Genomic DNA, 21,990 nt, shown 5'->3' with positions numbered 1-21,990 from the left:
TCCCTGAAACACACAACCTTACATACTTCTTGTCCCAGTTTGCAATGCAGCTTTCTCCTTCAGCTATGATATAAATGGATGAAAACACTGACTTCAAGCACTTAGAAGACTATACTAATATACTTGCCCAGACACATTTGAGCTGCTTAAGCCCCATTGCAATATTGGAGGACTCATGGATTTATTATTTTCTTTTCCCCTGTATTGTCAGATTTCTCAGCACTTTTTTTCCAGCTTCACTTGTTAATCCAATGATTCAGCCCAACTGTCTTTAATTCTAATACTACTCCCAATTTGCAGGGAGTGGAGAAATAGATTTTTAGAATCCTTGATTCTACCCTAATACCCACCCACTATCTTGGCATGATTCCTTTTGCCAGTACATTAGACTGATGAGCCAGCTTGGCTCCTTATGTTGGGCACTTAGTAAACATCTAAAGTGAATAAATTTGCTGCATTTTACAAGGAGTTTGCAGGGATGTAGCCAAATCAATCAATAAGAAACAATAAGCCAGTAAAACACTATTGCTCCCTAGGAGGTGAAAAATTGGAGGAATGTGCACGCCTGTTTGAGGTTCAAGACCATTCTCTATGACTTCATAGCTCATCTGTATGATAGACATGCTGTCAAGAATCAAGCTGCAAGAGAATGTTTTTCTAAGAAAGCAATATCCTAGCATATGAAGAGCCAGTATGTATAAGGGTTAAGATGCTGGCTTAGAAACCAGGGGACTATGAGTTCTAGGCTTTCTGTTAGGCATAAAAGCCAGATGGATGACTTTGGGCTAGTCACTCTTTTTCAGCCCAACCCACCTTACAAGATTTTGACATGGGATAAACAGGAGGTATGTTTGGTGCCTTGAGTTATATATAAAACAGTGGGTTAAACATCTAAAACAATATGGTCATTTTGGTATAATGGTTAAGGTGCTGCCTAGAAACCAAGAGATTGTTGGTTCTAGTCCCACTTTAGGCATGAATGACTTTCAGCCAATCATTCACTCTCAGCCCAACCCATCACACAGGGTTGTCGTGGGACAAATACAAGGAGGAAGGAGTATTAGGTTCGCTGCCTTGAGTTACTTATAAGGTAATAAAGGTGGAATAAAAGTCAAATAAATAAATAATAAACATCTAGAGTACCACTTGAACACCACCAGGATTGATAAAAACATCATCAATCTATTGCAAAAGAAAGATTTATTTGGAACAGTTTACATCTGTGACAAAATACCATCAAACAATATCTGCTTATTCCAGGTCTTGGGAAGGATTCAATAGGTGGATAAAAATTCCAAATCCAGTCTCAGCATCTAGCTGACTATGCAACCAACCACAATAATAATGATGATAACATTTCTAGGAGAACCAATTTTGGGGCAAAGTAAAGTAGCAGCCCTTGAAATCACACACAAATAAAATGAATAGGTAGATGGAACCAAGGAAAAGAGATCCTGAGATATTACCTTCCTTTCCCTTCCACAAGGTACTTGGGATTCTTCATTGTCAATAGGTTTTCTCCCTTAGTCCATTTCAGAGCTAATTGAAATAGCTTTCGTTATATTTTAATATCTTGTCTCAGCAGGTCCTACTTCCTCCCCGCTTTATAAGAACTTGAAAGTTAAGCAGACTTGATCACGCTTGGATAAAATTCTTTCAAGGACAGGGCTGTGGATGTCATTGGGAAATTGAAAAAAAAAACCTAGAGAAAGGCAGTGGCAAATCCTTTCTCTGTTATTACCAAGAAACTTCATACATGTGTCAACGAATTATTTTTTGTAATAAATCAATTTTATTACCGTGAGGGAAAGTTCTAGGGTAAACATTTGACAAACGAAATAATTCTGCAGTTAGACCAGATGTGATCATCTGGAACAGCTGTGCGTATAGGCTTTTGGGATGGCAATGAGTTTATGGGATCATGCCACTATATGTTACAGCTCCTTTAAGCCAGTAGTCCCAACATATTTTGATTGGTGGTTGTAAAGTCTGCTTCCTTCACCAACAGCAAGCTAGGGAGAAAAATTGCCAGAATATTTTTATGATAATAAAGTCTGACTGCAGTTTACCAAATGGAAATAGCGCCATGGTTATGAAAATCTAATATATGAAAATAGGGCATAGATTATCTAGTCAAACAAAATTATACTTTTAACAATAACCATCATCCAGCATGTATATGAATAAATAAAATGAATCAAATCGTAGAGGCTCATAGGAATGATCCTGTGAAAATAAAATTTTATCTTGTGCAGCACTTCAGAGTTGAAGGCAAAAAGGTACTTGGGAACATGTATTTGTGATCAGATTTGAGACTAAATTTGGATAAGCTTATAGATATTAATATCTAATCATCAAAATATCTGCCATTTACTAACGTACTAAATAGCCATGTTGGCACAGTGGTTAGAATGTAGTATCGCAGGCTAACTCTGCCTACTGCCAGCAGTTCTATCCTCAGACTTACAACCTTCCAAGGTCGGTAAAATGAGGACCCAGATTGTTGAGGGCAATGTGCTGACCCTGTAAACCGCTTAGAGAGGGCTGTAAAGCATTATGAAATGGTATATAAGTCTAAGTGCTATTGCTATTGCCAAGTTAGGCCTTCTTTCCATTCTTCTTTACCAATATTATTGTCATCCAATTAGTTACTCAAGCAAAGAAGGAATACATCATTTTTAGTCAGCTTCAGAGGGAGAGAGCAGTATCAGGTTGTGCCAGCATAAAAATTAAGTTGATTAGCATTTGATGTCTTCTATATTCATAATTTGACATCTAGCTCAGTTAGTAGCTTGACAACTAAATCATCAAGAAGTGGGATTAAAAACCAATCCTATTTGGTAGTCCTCTAGGTTAAATGGATTAAATCGTTCTCCTGAATCAGTATATTGCACGACCAGTTTATGCCTTTGAAAGATGACAAAAATATCCCCCAAATGCCATTTTCTTCCACTTCAGAATAAACAGAAATATCAGACATTTAAGTATTTTTGCTCACAAACTTTGAAAACAGGTTTTCTAGAGTTTCAAATATTTCAAGAAATCTTGAGTCTGGACACTATGCAACCAGGAAGTTAAGAGGCAGCATTAACAGGCTAATGCACTTTTTGTAGAATGTAAATATTGCTCTTTTTTCAAAGTTGCTGAATCCAGCAGAGCTTTCCAAGTTTTCTAAAGAGAAGTAAAGAAGAACAGCATGGTTTCTTTTCTATATTTTGAAAAAAAATCATTTAAAAATACATAGGATTACTACTGTTAGGAGAGGGTTCAACTTACCAGATCTTTCCTCCCATGCATTTTTGTCTCCTTTGGCAATAGCTGGTTTCTAGGGCTTTATTTTTTAGTTTGTTTTTTTTTACTGTATTTTAGATAGATGTGTATTTTGGTGTATTCATAGATAAAATGCTTTTGACATAAGATCAGACATGAAATACATAGATGGCAATGGTTCCTGAAGTTGTTAAAGGGGACAGGTTTAACTCTTGTGTTAACTCTAGGTTCCAGCTCCCAAGAAAGGGCACATACTGGACCTAATTTTTACTTTAGAAACTATGAGATATGATCTGGATAAGGAAGATCTTATCATTTAACTTCTACTACAGTGAGATAATTTTCTTATCAATTTGCAGATTGTGAAGGCAATGAATCTATTACAAAGGCAGTTGGAAAATTTCCTGACATTTGATGGACAGCTCTGCCTCAAATGAGACCAAAATCTTTGGACAAGATGGTCAGCCAAACCCTATTGGACAACTTCCATTCTGTCTGCACCAGTATGTTTTTGGAAAGTTGGTGGAGGAGGAATTAATTAGGTATTAGAAAAGACAGGTTATTTGGGCCTTTTTCAATCAAGTTTCAGACCTAGCAGAAGGAAGGGAAACAATATTGTCATTCTGATCCGTGCACTTTCATTAGGATCTGGATGGGTGTCCATGTGTGCAACACTCCTTGTTCTATTCAATCTCTCAGCAATGTTGTTGACCCTATTATCGTAATGCTGGTGGCACTTTTTTTTATAGCAGATCCATTTTATTGGATAGAGTTTAGGAGAAAGAGCAATCAAGCCTTCAGATGCTCCATGTGGGATGCCACAGGGCTTAGTCCTGTACCTCATATAAATGCGACTACATCATTAATAATTATACTGGTGATGTCAGTGGTATAGTGCCAATTCAGCCCAAGTCAGATGTGTTGTAGAAGACTTAGTATTACAAATGGAGAAACAAACATGGACTAAACTCTTATCAGGTTAAAACGGCTAAATATCCATAAAAAATGTAGCTTCTGAGAAATTTCGGTTTCAAGCTTAGCTCTAAATGAATTCCTGTTGCCTCTGAAGGAATTCTATGACTCACAGCTGCTATTCGAACAGCAGGGGGAAGGTCTTGGTGACAGTGACAGTCACCACTTGATTGGATTAAAGTATAGCAATACATTCTACATAGCCTTAGAACAGATATGTCAAACACAAGGCCCGGGGGCTGGATCCGGCCCGCGAAGTGGTTTCATGTGGCCCGTGAAGCCATTCTGGAAACAGTGAGGGAACGGCCCCCACTGCCTTGGCCCTGGCCCAGAGACCCTCCTTCTGCCAGAGACCCTCAGATGTGTCCCACTCCTGCCCAGGCCCCCATAGGCACCCTTGATGCGAACGATGCAGACCTGGCCACGCCCACCCAGTAGGCCATATGCACTCTAGCCACACCCACCTGGCCCCCTGAGGGTAACTGCAATGCTGATGCGGCCCTCAATGAAATTGAGTTTGACACCCCTGCCTTAGAAGCTATAACGACGCAAAATGCTGTAGCTGTAGCTATTAGAGCCTGCTGCTGCAAAAACAAACACTTATTTTATGCTTGCTGCATTACCAGGAGGTGTCCAGTGTTGGCACTGAGTGAGATCACTTATTGCTTTCTCCAAAGAATCTGCTTGTCCTCCTGTCAAATCCAGAGGAGGCCTGCCGGGGGTTCTCCTCCCCTCCCCCATCTTGAGAGATAGGCAGTACACGGCAAAAGGGCAGGCCTTCTTGATAGAAGCTCCAACATAACAAAAAAATGCTGCATCCAGAGTTGTGCTTGGCTCTCTTCTTCTGACTTCCAGAAAAAAACCTTTCAAAACCTTTCTTTTCTTCAGGACTTTGAAGCAAACCTTAGATATTTGCTCCCATCCTTGTGCATTTATAACACCTGATGGGTTGTTTTATTGGTGGTATGAGTTGATGTGGTTTTTTTTTTAATGATTACTGATACATACTGGCCAGAGGCTCGAGATTGGGGCAATTTAGAACTTTTTAAAAATAAAATGAAATAAGTAAATAAGATGTAATATAGTGCCAAGAATCTTAGAAAACAATATTCTAAGGCTTCTTCTTAAAAATCAGTTCAGTTTGCTTTTACTGCAGTGTTTGAAACTACAGTTGATATAGTACAGATCTTTCACCGACGACAGTTCAAGCAAAACATTTAATACTATTAAGCACAATACAAGATACTTTCATCATCATTGATTTTAATAACCAATCATTTGTGGTGCTTCAGAAAACTCAGAAAATCACACTGTTCATTTCTTGTGTACCTTCATCTGGAGGTGTGTGTAGAAGGGGCACTATACACAGCCCCCAAAGCCAAGAGCTCAGCCAGTGCCACCCATTATTCAAGGGGAATAAAAATCAGCCATCAAAGCCAGGATAATAACTAGGGCACAGCAGCAGGGAGCACACGAGAAGGGCATCTACATGGGACAAGAACAATTTTCTTTCATAGAACACTGTATTATAATTGGCAGTGATTGCCACAGAGAGTGCAAAAGGCTAGAACACCTAAGGGTCTTTCCAGCAAGGCATCCAGCCCCTTCCTTCTGGAAAAACAGAGCAGGAAAAAGGCAGGGGGAGGAGAAGGACAAATTCTCACAAACACACATCAATTTATCAAGTTTGTCCATGGCCCAGTAGGTGAAGATCACAGGAAGAACTTTATACATCAAGCTCCTAGGCCATCAGGAGACATTAAATAAATATATACAGGATCTGCAGTTGGCAAAGAGTTTAGTCACCCATATTCACTTTAGATGTCTGCAAAACACAAGAAAGGCAAAAGATCAGGAAAATTGTATACTTGATGAATGACACATGGCTAAGTCAGTTTTGTGTAATGGTTAAAGGTGTTGGACTAAGAGCAAGGAAGTCTGAGTACCAGTCCTCCCATAAGCTTGACGCCAGCTGGTAATTTTGAACCAGCCGCGCGCTCTCAGTCTGAGAATGAAGGTATCAGTAAATTATTTCTGAAAATATTACCAAGAAAGTTTATGTGGTCTCCAGAAACCAGAGTTGACTCAAAGGACCATAAATAGTAACATCGTCTCTAACCCTATTCCTTAAACATGGTTCCAAAATTCATTATATTGCTGGGGGAGGAGCTTCCCTAAGCCTCCTTACTTATGAGTGATCAATTACAGTAGTGGCCAAAATTGTGGAAACCTTTTGGGAAAAGTGTATTTTTGAAATTTGATGGCTAATAACACCACTTTTTTTGGAGTAGTACCATAACATTATATATCAATGGAAAGATAATTTAATCAAGAATGTAATACAACAAAGTTTATTCAATTATCTGTACTGTATTCTCTGAAAAGTTATAGCCAAATAACCAGAACAAGGAAGCACAACTTGCTTAAGTTGATATCAGGCAGCTTTCCTTCATCTGATTGTAGCCAATGAGCATGAGTGTTTAGAGAGCCAATCAGGTGTCATCTTGTTTTGGCAATGAGCCAATCAGATCACAGTAGGATTCAGTTATTGAATAGTTATGCATAGAAGCTGAGAGGAGGACATTTGTCAGTGTGTTATGTGATCGCTATCAAGTTGGTTGGGTTTTTTTGTGTTCTTTCATTTAGTGAACTTGTAAAACGTAATAAAATTAAAGTAATGGTGCAAAGAGTTGACTGGTTGCCCAGAAAGCGATGTAAAATAGTATTATTAAGTGAACAAGGCTACAGTTATAAAGAAATTAGAAGAAAAATTGGTGGAAACTTAACCAAAGGTGACATTTCTACTGTACACTTTTCCCAAAAGGTTTCCACAATTTTGGCCACTACTGTACGTTTCTCTATTTCTCAGTGCCAGCCATGACAGTTATGACAGCAGTCTTGGATGAGAGTAAGGAGCACTAGAAAAAGAGCACAGGAGAATGAAATGAAAAATTCAGATCAGTGCTCTGATGTAAATGGAAGACTCCCCATGAAGAAAATGGGTTGAAGCCATACAATCCTAGGAAAACAGACTGAAAAGTTAATTTCTTGTCTCTTTCCAACTTTTGGAAGTTGGGCTGGCTGTGGGTGCCCCTAAATTCGGAGAAACGTTGGGAACTGCTCCTTACCGTATTAATATAACTGCTTGGTATTAGGAAAACAGGGATTGTAAATTTATTAGGGCTTTGTTGAAAAATTACTTTCTGCTTCTATACAAGAGTTGGAAACGGGAAAAATTATAATGAGCAGACTATCTCATGTGGAGAAAAATAAGTGTGGCTTACCTGCAGGATTGCTACAATGACTCCAAAGAGTCCGATGGCACTGCCAAAGATTTCCACAATTAGGATCTTGACAAAGAGGCTGGCATTCTGGGCATCTGCTAGTGCAGCACCACTTCCCACAATGCCCACACATACACCACAGCAGAGATTGCAAAGTCCTACAGTCAAACCTGCCCCAAACAAGGAGAAACCTACATAGAGAAAACCATATTAGGAATGGGCAGTATCCAATGGCATTTTCAAATTGTCAAGCTTACAGGATTTTTCCTTAAGAACGATGGAATAAAAACATGATTTGATGGTTACGTTCATATCTGAAAATCTAGCCTCCGAGGTTTGCCATAAGAACATCACTGCTATTGTGGTGGTTTCGCACCATACCAATACAGCATGCATATTATTCTGAGCTCTTCAGTGATAAGCCAACGATAAGCACCCACTCCAAGAAGACACTCAGCACATTAGAAATTGCTAGTGCAGAATGGAACAACAAGAAAGTCAGAACAGGGGAAAGTCAACTCGTAGAATCTATATGCTCCTTGCTGGTTACATCCATATTGTTTGATAGCTTAGCAGGATAAAACTTCTGCAATGTTTGTGTAAAGACATAAATCCAACTAAGAAAGGGCCGGAATTTAGTGATAAACGTCATGCTTTTTGGTGGGGTTTTCCAGATTCAATCCCTTATAAGGCTGGGAAAGATCTGAAATCCTGAACACTAGCATAGACCAGAATAAGAACATGTGATGGTCTTGTAAGCTCATTTTATTAGACCTCCCACAAGTAAAAAGAAAAACTAATAAAGATATGGCTTGTTACAGTTATAGTTAATGTATAGGGCACCATACTTCCTATACTTACTGTATATAGATAATAGCATGACCTGAAGATGGCATTTCTTAAGCAATTAGGAATCCACGATGTTCCTACAAAGGTAAGAGCAGTCTTTTCTAACCCCCCCCCCCGCACCACCACAAATATAGCTTACCTGCATGATAGTTCCGGGAACCTATTTGCTCACGGGTTCTACCATTAAATGGCTGCAAGGGGGGAAAAAAGCATGCCATGAAACCAAAACATTTTTCCAAACAGATTGGAATAATATCTCCCACCAGAAGGATAAGATATAGCAATTATAACCAACCCCCTGAGATAAAAACAAGGTGCCCCTGCTCCCACCCCCAGAGGGGTAGGCCCTGAAAAAGCAGGATCAGATCTATGGTTGCTATGGTGGCCATGAATTCCCATACTGCTTCCAAATTTTCACCTAGGGAAGGCAGGTTAAAGTCTTGCAGCATCATTAACCTGGTAACGCCAATCCAAACATAACATCAAGCATCGCAGGCAGGGAAGCTGCTACATAGCAGGAAGGCTGATACCGTAGCGGCAAACCCAACCAATGCCCAAGGCCCAACATCACAAATAGGGTACTAATCCCTGGCGTTAGGATTTACCAAAACTAATTCCTTTAAAAAATGGGGCAACTGCAGACCATTTAGGATAGCTTATCTCTTAGTAGTTGATAACTTTTGGACCAGTGTTGATATCTTTTGATAAGTTAAGCTAGTTTTGACAGTTGATAACTTTTGGACAAACATTTACTCGGGACTGTCCATGAACATTTATTTGGGACAAATGAAAGAGAATCTGCTCATAAAAATAATATTTTTGCAATATTATTTTTATTAGCAGACCCCCTTTCCTTTGCAATGGAGATTACTAATTTTTCTCCTGGCAATACTGTCCAGTGTTTGAAAAGCATCTGGCCAAGCTTTTATACTCACTCGTGATTAAAGAGGTTACCTTAAAAGGTTGAGTCATGCTTACCATTTGCTATCTGCAATCATCCACTATTTAGCACAATACCCCAGAAACCTATTCATTGACTTGATCAGTATTTTGGTTTGGAATACTATAATCTACTTTGCTTTCTTCCCAGGAAACAAATGGATGAGGTTCACATCAAATCATAAATATCTGAAAATGGTACAGTCATCTTTCGTAGAGAAATATATCCGTCTTGTACGAAACAGTTAATACCTCTGCCATGTTGGTAATCACAATAGCCATGATGATTCCATAGATGGCCACAGCTTCACAAAAGATTATACTGCAAGGAGAAAGAACAGTTTAGCAGTTGAAGTGGGGCAAGAAAAAATGGCTATCTTCCCCAGATTATATCATTAGTTGACCCCCTACTTTTCTTTTTTTAAAAAAGGGGCTTTTGTGCCCCAATGCTAAGGTTCTATCCTAGATGCCATGGTGACAATAGGATATACTGTACTGCTGGATTTTGTACCACAAAAAAGCTTATTACCAGCTTCAATCTGTATATGCTTACACCATGGTTTTGGGGTAGAGTTTGGGGAGGGGGTGTCACTGAAGCAAACATTTTTCCCTTTAAAGAGCTTTGTTCCATTACGTGCCCTGATGATTTAATCCCACTGCTATCTGAAGAGTAACACTGTCCAGTGATTTGATGTTCTGGTGAGCTTTGTAGTTTGCAGTATGTCTGTAATACAAAGGGAGAAAAGAGCTTTTCTCACCTGACCAAATTTTTGGTTTTGATCCTAGGTGCTTTGACACCACCTCCAATGATGCTGGATCCAGTTATGTAAATCCCCCTAAAAACAGAATAGTTAGATGGGACAGCCTTCACCATGTTGCACAGATAATTTGGAATCAGCACCACCAGATGGCAAATAGTTTGTTCAGATTATTTTATTTATTTATTTTATTTTAATTCCATTTATATCCCGCCCTTCTCCGAAGACTCAGGGCGGCTTACAAGCTTAGCAGTAGCCTTCATTCTATGTATATGCCTGCTTATTAGGGCTTTCACACACACCCCAAGCGGCATTATTACAAAGTCAGCTTAATTGCCCCCAACAATCTGGGTCCTCATTTTACCTACCTCGGAAGGATGGAAGGATGAGTCAACCTTGAGCCTGGTGGGATGCGAACCTGCACTAATTGCAGGCAGCTGGTGTTACTTAAGGAGGCATTAGCCCACTGCTCCACCAAGGCTCTTATAATTATGCCTGTAGTGAATTATTTATTCATAAAACTCTTTATGCCCATCTGTATTTGCCTTGCCATTATGCAAGACAAAGTATCTTACAGGGGTCCTCAGTTGTTTCCCAGCAAAAATTAACTGGGTTTGAAGCTACTTAGTTTCATGTACCATTTTAATATCAGTAAGTGAACTCAAAAGCAGAGATCAGCTGTACTTGCCAACTAGTGACCAGAACAGAGATATGGAGAAAAAAGATACTCACCATGCGGCTCCCACCACTGACAATGAAATGGATAACCCAATACCCAGGTTAGACCACATATATGGAGAAGTCTCAGTCAGGAACCTATATATAAAAGAATATCTTAAAATACTCTGTGCCCCACCCGTCACAGTATATGAAATCACTGTTCTCACAAAAGAGGAAATGGAGGGGTCCTAGTTAAAAACACTGAGAAAAGACTACAGTTATGGCTTGGCTATAACAATTAGTCTACTGTTCCATTTTAATCCACATAAAATACATATTTTCACTCATGCAAATGGGCAGTGGGCTGATACCATATTAAGAAAAAAATATTTCTGAATGAGACAGAAAAAAACTGTAAGACAGCTGTGCTGAGGTGACACTAAGCTGGCATAGTCAGTAATAGATAAAAGCTCATGAAATACAGCAAGCAATAAAACTGTTTGATCCATCACCTAACACAGGGGTGTCAAACTCAATTTCATTGAGGGCCGCATCAGCATTGCGGTTGCCCTGGGGGGGGGGCTGGGTGGGTGTGGCCTGGGTGGGCGTGACTAAAGTGCTTAAGGCCTACTGGGTGGGCATGGCCAGCTGTACATCGTTTGCATCAAGGGTGCCTATGGGGGCCTGGGCAGGAGTGGGACAGATCTGAGGGTCTCTGACAGAAGGAGGGTCTCTGGGCCAGGGCCCAGGCAGTGGTGGCCGTTCCCTCACTGTTTCCAGGATGGCTTTGTGGGCCGCATGAAACCACTTCACGGGCCGGATCTGGCCCCCGGGCCTTGTGTTTGACATGTCTGACCCAACAGGACACCTGCAAATCAGCTTCAGAATTATATTCTGTTTCCCACTTTTGCTAATTCTGGAACTGATCGGCAGACCTATATTCTAAGGCAGGGGTAGGCAACCTTGGCTCTTTTATGACTTGTGGACTTCAACTCCCAGAATTCCTGAGCCAGTCATGCTGGCTCAGGAATTCTGGGAGTTGAAGTCCACGAGTCATAAAAGGGCCAAAGTTGCCTACCCCTGTTCTAAGGGTTCTTCTGAATTCCTAATTCTATCCATCCTGGATGGTTGAGCATGCAACGAAGATTCAGTCAATAAATGTTAGAGTAATAAAAGCTTCAGAGTACAAATTGTCAGAAGCTGTAAATAAATTGAAATATATTCACTTCTTTTATCATAATACATCTGTAGCTATTTGTTTTGGTCAAATGTTTTTAGTGGAATCAAGAAAATCATATAGTGATCTTTGGCAATTCACTCTGTAGCTAGTTTATTTCTGCATTTCAAAACATAAATTTAGGCAGAATGGAATAGACTAGAGCAGAGCAGAATAGCTTTATTGACACGTGTGATTAGATATACAAGGAATTTGTCTCTGTTGCATAAGCTCTCAGTGTACATGCAAAACAAATAATAATCATAATAACAAAAGATAATAATCATAATAATGATACCAATAGAGAAAGTAGTGGGAACAGATGAGAAGGATAAAATTGATACAGCCATACTATATGGGTAATATACTTAGACCTAAGACAGAAATGTGGAAATTAAGCATTCAGCAGAGTGACGGTACGAGGAAAAAACCTGTCTCTGTATCTAGTTGTTTTGGCATGCAATGCTCTTTAGCGGTGTCCCAAGAGGAGGAATTGAAACAGTAGGTCCAGGATGCAGTTTAAGTAATTAATTCAATTCCTATTAGCTGCCAGTTTTGCTATTGCAAAAAAAATTAGTAAACGAATGTATCTTTCTCTGAATCAGTATGGCATTATGTAGAAATGAGATTAACTGCATTGACTGAAGTTAACAGCAAAGATCTCTGTAGAACCTTATAATCAAAGGTCATTTTATTCTACTCTAACCTGCATTTCTTAGTTGTAATATTTTTTTTTGTGATAGTTTACTTCAAGTAAGTTTTGAAGAGGAAATACTAAATGTGGATTATAAAAAATTCTCAGCTTTACCTGTGCATTCATGTACATAGTCTTCCAATTCCCTTTTTTCTTTAATTTCCCCCCTTTTCCTGATTATATTAATAATTATATTAATAATTATTTAAGTTTATACCCCAAATTTCATTATTATTAAAAACATTACCAAAGAGGCATGCAAATCTTATTATTTTGTATGTTCTGATCTTTGATGAATTTAGTAAAACTGTTTCAGGGCAAGAAGTAAAAGTTTATCCATACAAATAGGGGACCAACACTGAATGGCTTGTAACCTTACCAAGCCAAGCATAAGGACAAGCTATTCATAAATAATAATAAAAAAGGAACAGATGCCAATTGATGAGTGTTGCTATTAGCAGAACTGATTAGTAAAAGTGAACAGTGCCATTAATATTGCTGTCAAAAACTGCAGTGTGGATGCAAACAGGCCAAGCTTTGCTTACTCATCCTTGGGGTGCAGCCTTGCCAGGTCTTCAGGAATCCATAATCCAAGACCATGTGAGATACATTGGCCAATTACTCTTAATCTTCACAGCACTTTTCCTGAGCCATCATGGAGAATATTCATAAGCCACTTTCCCCCTACTACTTCAATCCCAGTTTGGGAAGAAAGGGACATCTTACCATGCTACATCGAAGCGAAAGCCCAGGTCAAATATTGTGTAGCAGATGCCTGAAAAACAAAAGCAAAGTTGAATGTTTCTGAAGTTAGTCCCTACCTCTCAATGCCTGAAACTGTGATGGTACCAGTATTGACACATCACTCTCAGATCAGGCAAATAGTATCAATTCTTGTATAACACCTTCATCCAATTTACACCATATATCTCCATAATGCCAACTTACTTTTCACGATAAAACTTTCTATGTATAAATGGGTGGATAAGCATAGACCAATTATTGCAGACCAAATATACCAAGTATATATACACTATAGCTAAGGGGGGGGGGAATTCATACATGTAACCTCAGAGTGGAATTTTCAGAAAAATGAGCAGTTCGCAAAATTACTTAATGACACACTTATGGGAAATATGTATCAGCATATATTAACAAAATATGGCAACATAGTCACAGGATACAAGTATTCCATCTCATTTGTAAGTAGTCTCAAGCAGACTTTTTCCACAAAGAATGTAAGAATTTGAGAAGAAAGAAAGAAAGAAAAGTTAAAGGGGGAGAGGAGGCTCAACTCAACTTGAGGGAACACCTGCTGCCAGCATCAAGCTCCCTTCGTCCAGTGCGCTCCCACAGGGAGGGTCTCCTCAGGGTGCCGCCGGTTAAAGATTGCCGGCGGGTAACACCCAGGGGTAGGGCCTTCTCAGTGGGTGCGCCTGCCCTGTGGAACCAGCTGCCAGTGGAGCTTAGGACTGCCCCCAACCTCCGTTCATTCTGCCGGGACCTGAAGACCTGGCTCTTCGAGCTCTCTGGCCCAGGCTGAGAATTTTTTAATTTTAATTTTAACTGGGTTTTTAATTTTCTCAGGGTTTTATTTAATCTTTTTTAATTTGTTTTAACGTTTGTATTGACTTTCTTTTAAATGCCCTGTAAACCGCCCTGAGTCCTTCGGGAAAGGGCGGTATATAAATCTAAATAAATAAATAAAATAAAATAACTCAGACCCCCTATAATATCAAGGAGAAATAAGCTCTTGAACCAGGAAAGCAAGCTTGTATTGGTTTCCACAATTAATTACTTACGAAAGCAATAGATGGTATTTTGATTTAAAGAAACAAAAAGGAAATAGAGATAGCATTACAAAACATGTATGTATTAATTCAAGTTTAATCTTTCTACTCAGAGACTCAGCTGGGTGGCTATAGTTATTAAGTCAATTCACAAGGGTTTGCATAGTTCTCATTCCTGGATATTTAAACCACAACCTAACCACCAAGAACATGAAAAACTAGAAGTATCCCTTTAAATGTTAAAAAGAGAGTGAGGAAATAAGTCATGAAACTGGAAATAGCAATCAGAAACATTGAGTCTCTGTGCAAGATAAGGTCACAGTTATATTACTATAAACAAAACTTCCTTTAAAGATGTACAGCTTTTGCCAAGTGACAATCTGAGCTTCAAGTCATGCAAACTCCATACCCTTTAACCATCTAAATTTAAAATATACCTTAATAAGTATTTATTTGTCAGGAAAACAAAGGTGAACATTTTTCTTCTTCCAGGTAGCTTGCAATCTATAAGTATAAATGAGAGGCTACTAGGTATAGGCATAGCTTTTGCACCTGATGCTTAACTAATATAAATAGAGGCTCTTTTGTAGGTTACTAAAAAGACAGATTTTGTGCAGAAATATGGAACGGTGCTTCCCTCCTTCCAATTATGTTAACACATCAGTGAATTCACAAGATGTAGTCTGGAACTACTGTAGAAGAAGCTGTTCCTACCTGTTTATGTTGTCAGCAGTTTAGGAAATGGCCAGCCCTATCACATACATTATTATGCTAAAGGCTTCTCTTTCAATTATCAGATTTAAATTATTAAACAGCTCGGGACAGGGGGCATTCCTCTGTTCTGGTCCTATTAGACCACTCAGCAGCTTTCGATACCATCGACCATGGTATCTTGCTGTGGCGTCTCAGGGGATTGGGAGTGGGAGGCACGGTTTTACAGTGGTTCTCCTCCTATCTCCAGGGACGCTCGCAGTCGGTGTTGGCAGGAGGGCAGAGGTCGACCGCGAGGTCTCTCATTTGTGGAGTTCCTCAGGGGTCGGTCCTCTCGCCTCTCCTGTTCAACATCTATATGAAACCGCTGGGTGAGATCATTCGTGGTTTTGGAGTTGGGTATCATCAGTATGCTGATGATACCCAGCTTTTCCTTTCGACCCCAAACCACCCCAGTGATGCCCTCACCGTGATGTCCCGTTGCCTGGAGGCGGTTTGGGTCTGGATGGGGAGGAACAGACTTCAACTCAACCCCGACAAGACCGAGTGGCTTTGCATACCTTCATCCCGGGTTTATTCGGACATTCCACCTCTCGCTATGGGGGGCGAATTATTACCCCCCGTAGATAGGGCTCGCAACTTGGGAGTCCTCCTAGATTCACGGCTCACCCTGGAAGACCACATAGGAGCTGTGACTAGGGGGGCTTTTGCCCAGGTTCGCCTGGTGCGCCAGTTGCGGCCCTATCTAAGCCGGGATGATCTATGCACGGTCACTCATGCGCTCGTGACCTCTTGACTAGACTACTGCAACGCTCTCTACATGGGGCTGCCCTTGAGGACCACCCGGAAGCTCCAACTGGTACAGAATGCAGCCGCGAGAGTTGTGTTGGGAGTCTCCCGATACTCCGTTACACCTCTGCTCCGCGAGCTGCATTGGTTACCGGTTGCCTTCCGGGTGAGATTCAAGGTACTAGTAATGGTATTCAAAGCCCTACATGGCAGGGGTCCGGAGTACCTGAGGGAACACCTGCTGCCGGCATCGACTTCCCTCCGCCCTGTGCGTTCCCACAGAGAGGGCCTCCTCAGGGTGCCACCGGTCAGAGAATGTCGACTGGTGGCCCCCAGAGGGAGAGCCTTCTCTGTGGGCGCCCCGGAGCTATGGAATCAGCTACCGGTTGAGCTCCGGACGGCGCCTGACCTTCGCTCCTTTCGCCGCGAGCTAAAAACATACTTTTTTGAACAAGCTGGCCTGGCCTGATGAAGGGATTGGGGGGGGGGTTGTTATGGTTATTTTATTGAGTTTTAAAGATGTATTTTAGTATGTGGGCATTTATTTAATCTTGTTTTAACTTTTGTAATCTGTATTTTTATTCTTGCCCTGTTCACCGCCCTGAGTCCTTCGGGAGAAGGGCAGTATAGAAATAGTATTAAATAAATAAATACCTATACACCTGAATTACCATGAAAGGTCCTGGAACTTTCAAACTAAAAACTGCTAGTGGGTTTGGACAAAGGAGCCTTGAATTAAATTTCTCTTTAACCCAAAAACTGACAATATCTAGTTTTTGAAACAAGTAATTTTTTTCACAGTCTAATTTTCCTGATCAGATGTATTTACAGCATAACATCTAATCTGCATTATGCATTATTTTCCAAATTTGCAGCAGTCTACACCAGTTAAGTCAACAATGGAAGCACCAATATTTCTTTGAAGTTCTTTTGTACGATTTTTGCATTCTCTCTATCACTAAACTAGCAAGACAGTAGTGACAGATTTTATTTTCCTGGGCTCAAAGATCATCGCAGATGGGGACTGCAGCCAAGAAATTAAAAGACGTTTGCTCCTGGGGAGGAAAGCCATGGCAAACCTAGACAGCACACTAAAAAGCAAAGACATCACCCTGCCAACAAAAGTGCGTATAGTCAAGGCTATGGTCTTCCCAGTTGCAATGTACGGCTGTGATAGTTGGACCATAAGAAAGGCTGAGCACCAAAGAATTGAGGCCTTTGAACTAAGGTGCTGGAGAAGACTCCTCTGAGTCACTTGGACTGCAAGGCGATCAAACCGGTCAGTCCTAGAGATCAACCCTGACTGCTCTTTAGAAGGCCAGATCCTGAAGTTGAAACTCAAATACTTTGGCCACCTAATGAGAAGGAAGGACTCACTGGAGAAGAGCCTAATGCTGGGAAAGATTGAGGGCAAGAGAAGAAGGGGACGACAGAGAATGAGGTGGCTGGATGGAGTCACTGAAGCAGTAGGCATGAGCTTAAATGATCTCCAGAAGATGGTAGAGGACAGGAAGGCCTGGAGGAACGTTGTTCATGGGGTCGCGATGGGTCGGACACGACTTCACAACTAACAAAAGCAAGACAGAATTCTACTGCAAAGCCCAATCTTCACATATTTAATACACATTCATGGTTCTTTTTTTTTTGCTTAACACAATTATTTGGCCATATTTTGTCTAAAATGTGAATAATCTCTGAGCAGTTATATGAGCCTTTCTAACTCCCAGAGAAGCTTAATAAAATAAGATAAAGACTATCTAAATTGACTTTCTCACATAAAGAACAGAATTTAATTGGCCACTTTATGACTATCATTATCAAACATCCAGTTTAGGATTCCACTCAGGGGCATGGATTTTCTAAAACAATTTCAGAATTATGATTAATTCAAGATTGACTGGAAAGAAGACAGGAAGCCACTATAAGATACAAGTTTAACTGAAAAAAGGAAGAAGCTAACTTCCCCTTTGTTATGAAGTGTTAATCATACTAAAAATTATTATTCCTAAACCACCCAAATCATCCAGATGAGAAAGCAGAAATAAGAATTTCCCTTGCCCGCTAAGAAGCCATAGAAAGGCATGCAGGAGAGGAAATCTTGGCTGCAAACATCTACAAGAAGGACAGAAATAGAGCAAGGTTAAGCAGAGTAGGATATTAAGTGTGGGGGATGTTCCCAGCAAAAACCAGTAAGAAATTCCGATTTCCCAAATAAGTTGTGCCCACTTGCTAAAATGACCTTAAAGGAATACAGAGTTGAGTTAGAAGGTCAGACTTGAGTCTGTTGTTTATCATTCCTGACTGAACAAGTCTGAACCACATCAGCCACACTAATGCAGTTGAAGTTCCCAGGTTCACTGCAGGCTCATCATTCTTACTAGGTGAGTTGCTTGAAAGACTGTTGACAAAACAAACTAAATGAAGTTTACTATGTACACTTTGCATAGGATTACAGTGGTGATACAAATAGAGGTGTCTGATCATCTAGCAGTGCTATTAATATATCCTAAGAAATCAGAGGTACATAGCAGAACATATATACCATTCAGTTACACAGTAGCTTTACAATATTGTGTTCGATAGTCACCTACAGAGGTGATCCTCTGGCAAGGGCAAAATACTTAAGGTTCTTCATTCTGAATCTGGCACAACTCAAGAGGAGGGCTTCCCCCCCCCCAAAAAAAGGTAATGGTTTAAAAAGCAGGACTTATTCAATTATACAAGCATTTTCCACCTATATTTTGTCTATTTGATAATTAGAGCATATAATGATTCCAGTTGCATTTGTATATGCCTTCCTATTGCCTCTATTTTATTTACCTTTTGAATTATTTCAGATACCCAATGTTCTAGTAAATAACAAAAGTTATTTACTACACAAACTTGTTAAGAATGTTTGTTAATACAAATCTATGAATACTAAAGCATTGGTGGCAAGCAGCAATCTCTCCAGCCTAATAAAAAGCTATTTTTAGGTATTCACCATTGTATTTCCTAATCATACTTTTGTTTTTGCATTGCTAATACCACATAATAGTTCTGTCCAGCATAACACATGTAGACTCACAGTAACTGTTGAGACCTTTCAATTTTATGAATTTTAGTTCTCATGTTGCTTATTTATAACATACACTTCAATGAACTAGTTTTTAACTACTAATGTATTTTTGTGAATCAGATTTTGAGCATATGAGAAGTTAAGGCTGAGACGATGAATGGGCTTCTGCTAGCTGACTGCTGCAACATACAGAGAGATAGGGATGACATAAACAGGATCTGGCAGATGGAGATATGGTGCTGAGATGGTGAGCAGGCTCTAATCATGAAGACAGAGAGCTGTGATCAACCACCAGGTAGATTTCAATGTTCAATCAGAGGAGTGGACCTTACTGAGAAATTTGTGTAGAGCTCATTTTGATGACAATGATCAAAAATCAAAGTTTGGCAATAAATTCAAAGCAAACAGCACATATGCCAGAAAACTACTTGCAAAGTGACTAACTGAACATTATATTTCATTAAATAGAAACATTTCTGAAAAGTTTCTTAGGGTTCAGCAGTGCAGCAGCTACCCAGTGCATGTGGACTTCCACACAACTGAGACTGTGGGTTATCTAAAAGAGATACATATGAGTACAATATTTTTAAAAAAATTGCTTTGGACAATTGCCACTTTTGGGTTGTTTTACTTGTGCTAATTGTACTGGTTCCAATCTACCATTAAATCTAGCAGGTCTAGTAGATCAGAAAATAATCTATATCAGTTACATGACATTACAACTCTTGCTCTGTAAGCAAAATATTTACTTGATTGTCCTTTATAATGTTTTTAATGTGAATTCTCCAGAGTCACATTTGTGAGATGGGAAGTAAATTAATAATTTAAATAAAATTAAATAAAATATGACAGCATGATTTTTTCTCATTATAGATATAAAGAAACAATTTGATTATAGTCAAAAAAAGAAAAAAAATCTTGTATCAGCTAAAATGTAATGTGGCATGTAAGATCTATCCTTAAAAGTAGAGTACAGAAAAGCTCAGAGAGTTGCTACGTGGAAGGTATAAATGGAAATGTTATTTAATTAGAAATAATATCTAATTAGAATATGATGATTTATAGCCTGAATATTATATAGGATAAATACATGGATATATGGATATATTTTTATCTTAAATATAAGCTGCAAACCTCCCTGAACATGTATCTTTGTGCCTTATCTCGACCGAAAGATTAAAATCAACCATCCTTGTTTATATGTAAACAACACTTATATTGCTAGTGAACATTCCATATTAATTTTATACCAAAGATAACTAGGATGAAGCAGTTAAATGCTTTCCCATTAATCATCTTATCCATGGTTATTCTGCTCTAGAAATATTTTGTCCTAACATAAAATTGATCAAGCAGCAACAAGGACTGAACTTTTATTTCAGATGTTTCTTAACACTTTTCTTTCCTTCTGCTACACTCTTTGGCACCCAGAGGGATTCATTCAGAATCACGTCAAAGTCAAGACCTCAAAGCCACTAAGAAAACTGTTTCTCCTTAACTAGAAACGAACCGGGATTATATTAGACACGGAAAATATCTTTTAAGTGTCTATTTTTGCGATCTCAACCCAGCAGTTTCTAAAATGTAGAAATGAAGGGCACGAGAGGGAAAGGCAAAAAAAGCAAGCACACGTATGTCTTCCTAATAAAACATTAAAGGTAAAGGTAAAGGTTCCCCCGCACATGCATGCTAGTCATTTCCGACTCTAGGGGCCGGTGCTCATCTCCGTTTCAAAGCCGAAGAGCCAGCGCTTGTCCGAGGACGTCTCCGTGGTCATGTGGCCGGCATGACTAGACGCCAAAGGCGCACGGAACGCTGTTACCTTCCCACCGCAGTGGTCCCTATTTTTCTACTTGCATTTTTACGTGCTTTCGAACTGCTGGGTGGGCAGAAGCTGGGACGAGTAACAGGCGCTCACTCTGCTACGTGGCACTCGAGATTCGACCCGCCAAACTGCCGACCTTCTGATCGACAAGCTCAGCGTCCTAACCCACTGAGCCACCCCGTTCCTTAATAAAACATTACCTGTCGACAAAAGATAAGTGTTAAAGAGAACCAAATCGTTTTTGGGGTCTGTACTCGTCCCAGCTTCTGCCAACCTAGCAGTTCGAAAGCACGTAAAAATGCAAATAGAAAAATAGGGACCACTCCGGTGGGAAGGTAACAGCGTTCCGTGCGCCTTTGGCGTCTAGTCATGCCGGCCACATGACCACGGAGACGTCCTCGGACAAGCGCTGGCTCTTCGGCTTTGAAATGGAGATGAGCACCGGCCCCTAGAGTTGGAAACGACTAGCACGCATGTGCGGGGGAACCTTTACCTTTACCTTTACACGGGTTTCCAGATTCCTTTCAGCCAGAGGATGCTATATTCGCCTATGACAGGGGTCTTTCAAACTTGGCCCTTTTATGACTTGTGGACTTCAACTCCCAGAATTCCTCAGCCAGCAAAGCTGGCTGAGGAATTCTGGGAGTTGAAGTCCACAAGTCATAAAAGGGCCAAGTTTGAAAGACCCCTGGCCTATGATATCCACCCACCTAAAACCCCGCGCTGCAGAACCGTATCTTTTCCTCCCTCGGGCATTTTGAGAGGCGATTGGAATGCCAAGCGAGCCTCTCCTCCGGGCTACTCCGACGCCCGCTCTCTAGTTGCCCCCGATCCCGGATCGGAGATCTCCCACTTAACTCGCACAGGCGCCGACATAAAGAAAGAGGAAGGAAGAATCTGGCGAGGAGAGCGGGCGCCCCCCACCCACCCACCCTCCCTCCCGCCCAGCAACCTTGAGAGTTTCTCGCTCCAATCACTAACCGATGCCGGTGATGGCGGCGGCCGCGCTCAGCCCCAGTCCCGAATACAGCAACCCGAGTCCGGACATGGCGGAGAAAAAAAGCCCTGAACGCGGACTGTAAGCCGACCAGGAATCAGCCGACCCTGCGACCGACTGACTAACTGACCGACGGACTCCACCACACGTGACCGGATTCAAGGAGCTACGTGAATCT

General features: G+C 40.4%; 1 protein-coding gene across 3 annotated transcripts; it reads right to left on the bottom strand.

Annotated features, from left to right (window-relative positions):
- Nucleotides 1–676: 676 nt before the first annotated feature.
- ATP6V0B (ATPase H+ transporting V0 subunit b) lies at nt 677–21,955 on the bottom strand. 3 transcript variants are annotated; one of them, XR_014492058.1, is made up of 10 exons: nt 21,797–21,955; nt 13,369–13,417; nt 10,805–10,888; nt 10,073–10,150; nt 9,567–9,636; nt 8,515–8,566; nt 7,527–7,717; nt 5,572–6,067; nt 2,999–3,171; nt 677–2,012 (listed from the first exon to the last, which is right to left on the bottom strand). XR_014492058.1 is itself a non-coding variant. In XM_083359015.1 (8 exons), exons 1-8 carry the CDS (start codon nt 21,861–21,863, stop codon nt 6,041–6,043), a joined length of 618 nt encoding a protein of 205 aa, XP_083215141.1. In that variant the 5' UTR covers nt 21,864–21,955; the 3' UTR covers nt 5,446–6,040. The 3 variants fall into 3 exon arrangements, 1 of the variants encoding a protein (XP_083215141.1); XR_014492059.1 differs by lacking the exon at nt 2,999–3,171 and having other exon boundaries at nt 682–2,012; XM_083359015.1 differs by lacking the exons at nt 677–2,012; nt 2,999–3,171 and having other exon boundaries at nt 5,446–6,067.
- Between the last annotated feature and the right edge of the window lie 35 nt (nt 21,956–21,990).

The sequence above is a fragment of the Vipera ursinii genome (genome assembly GCF_947247035.1).
Source record: "Vipera ursinii genome assembly, chromosome: 3".
NCBI lineage: Eukaryota > Metazoa > Chordata > Lepidosauria > Squamata > Viperidae > Vipera > Vipera ursinii.
Note: the sequence above shows the minus strand (reverse complement) of the source record. Positions and strands in the feature narration are given on the sequence as shown.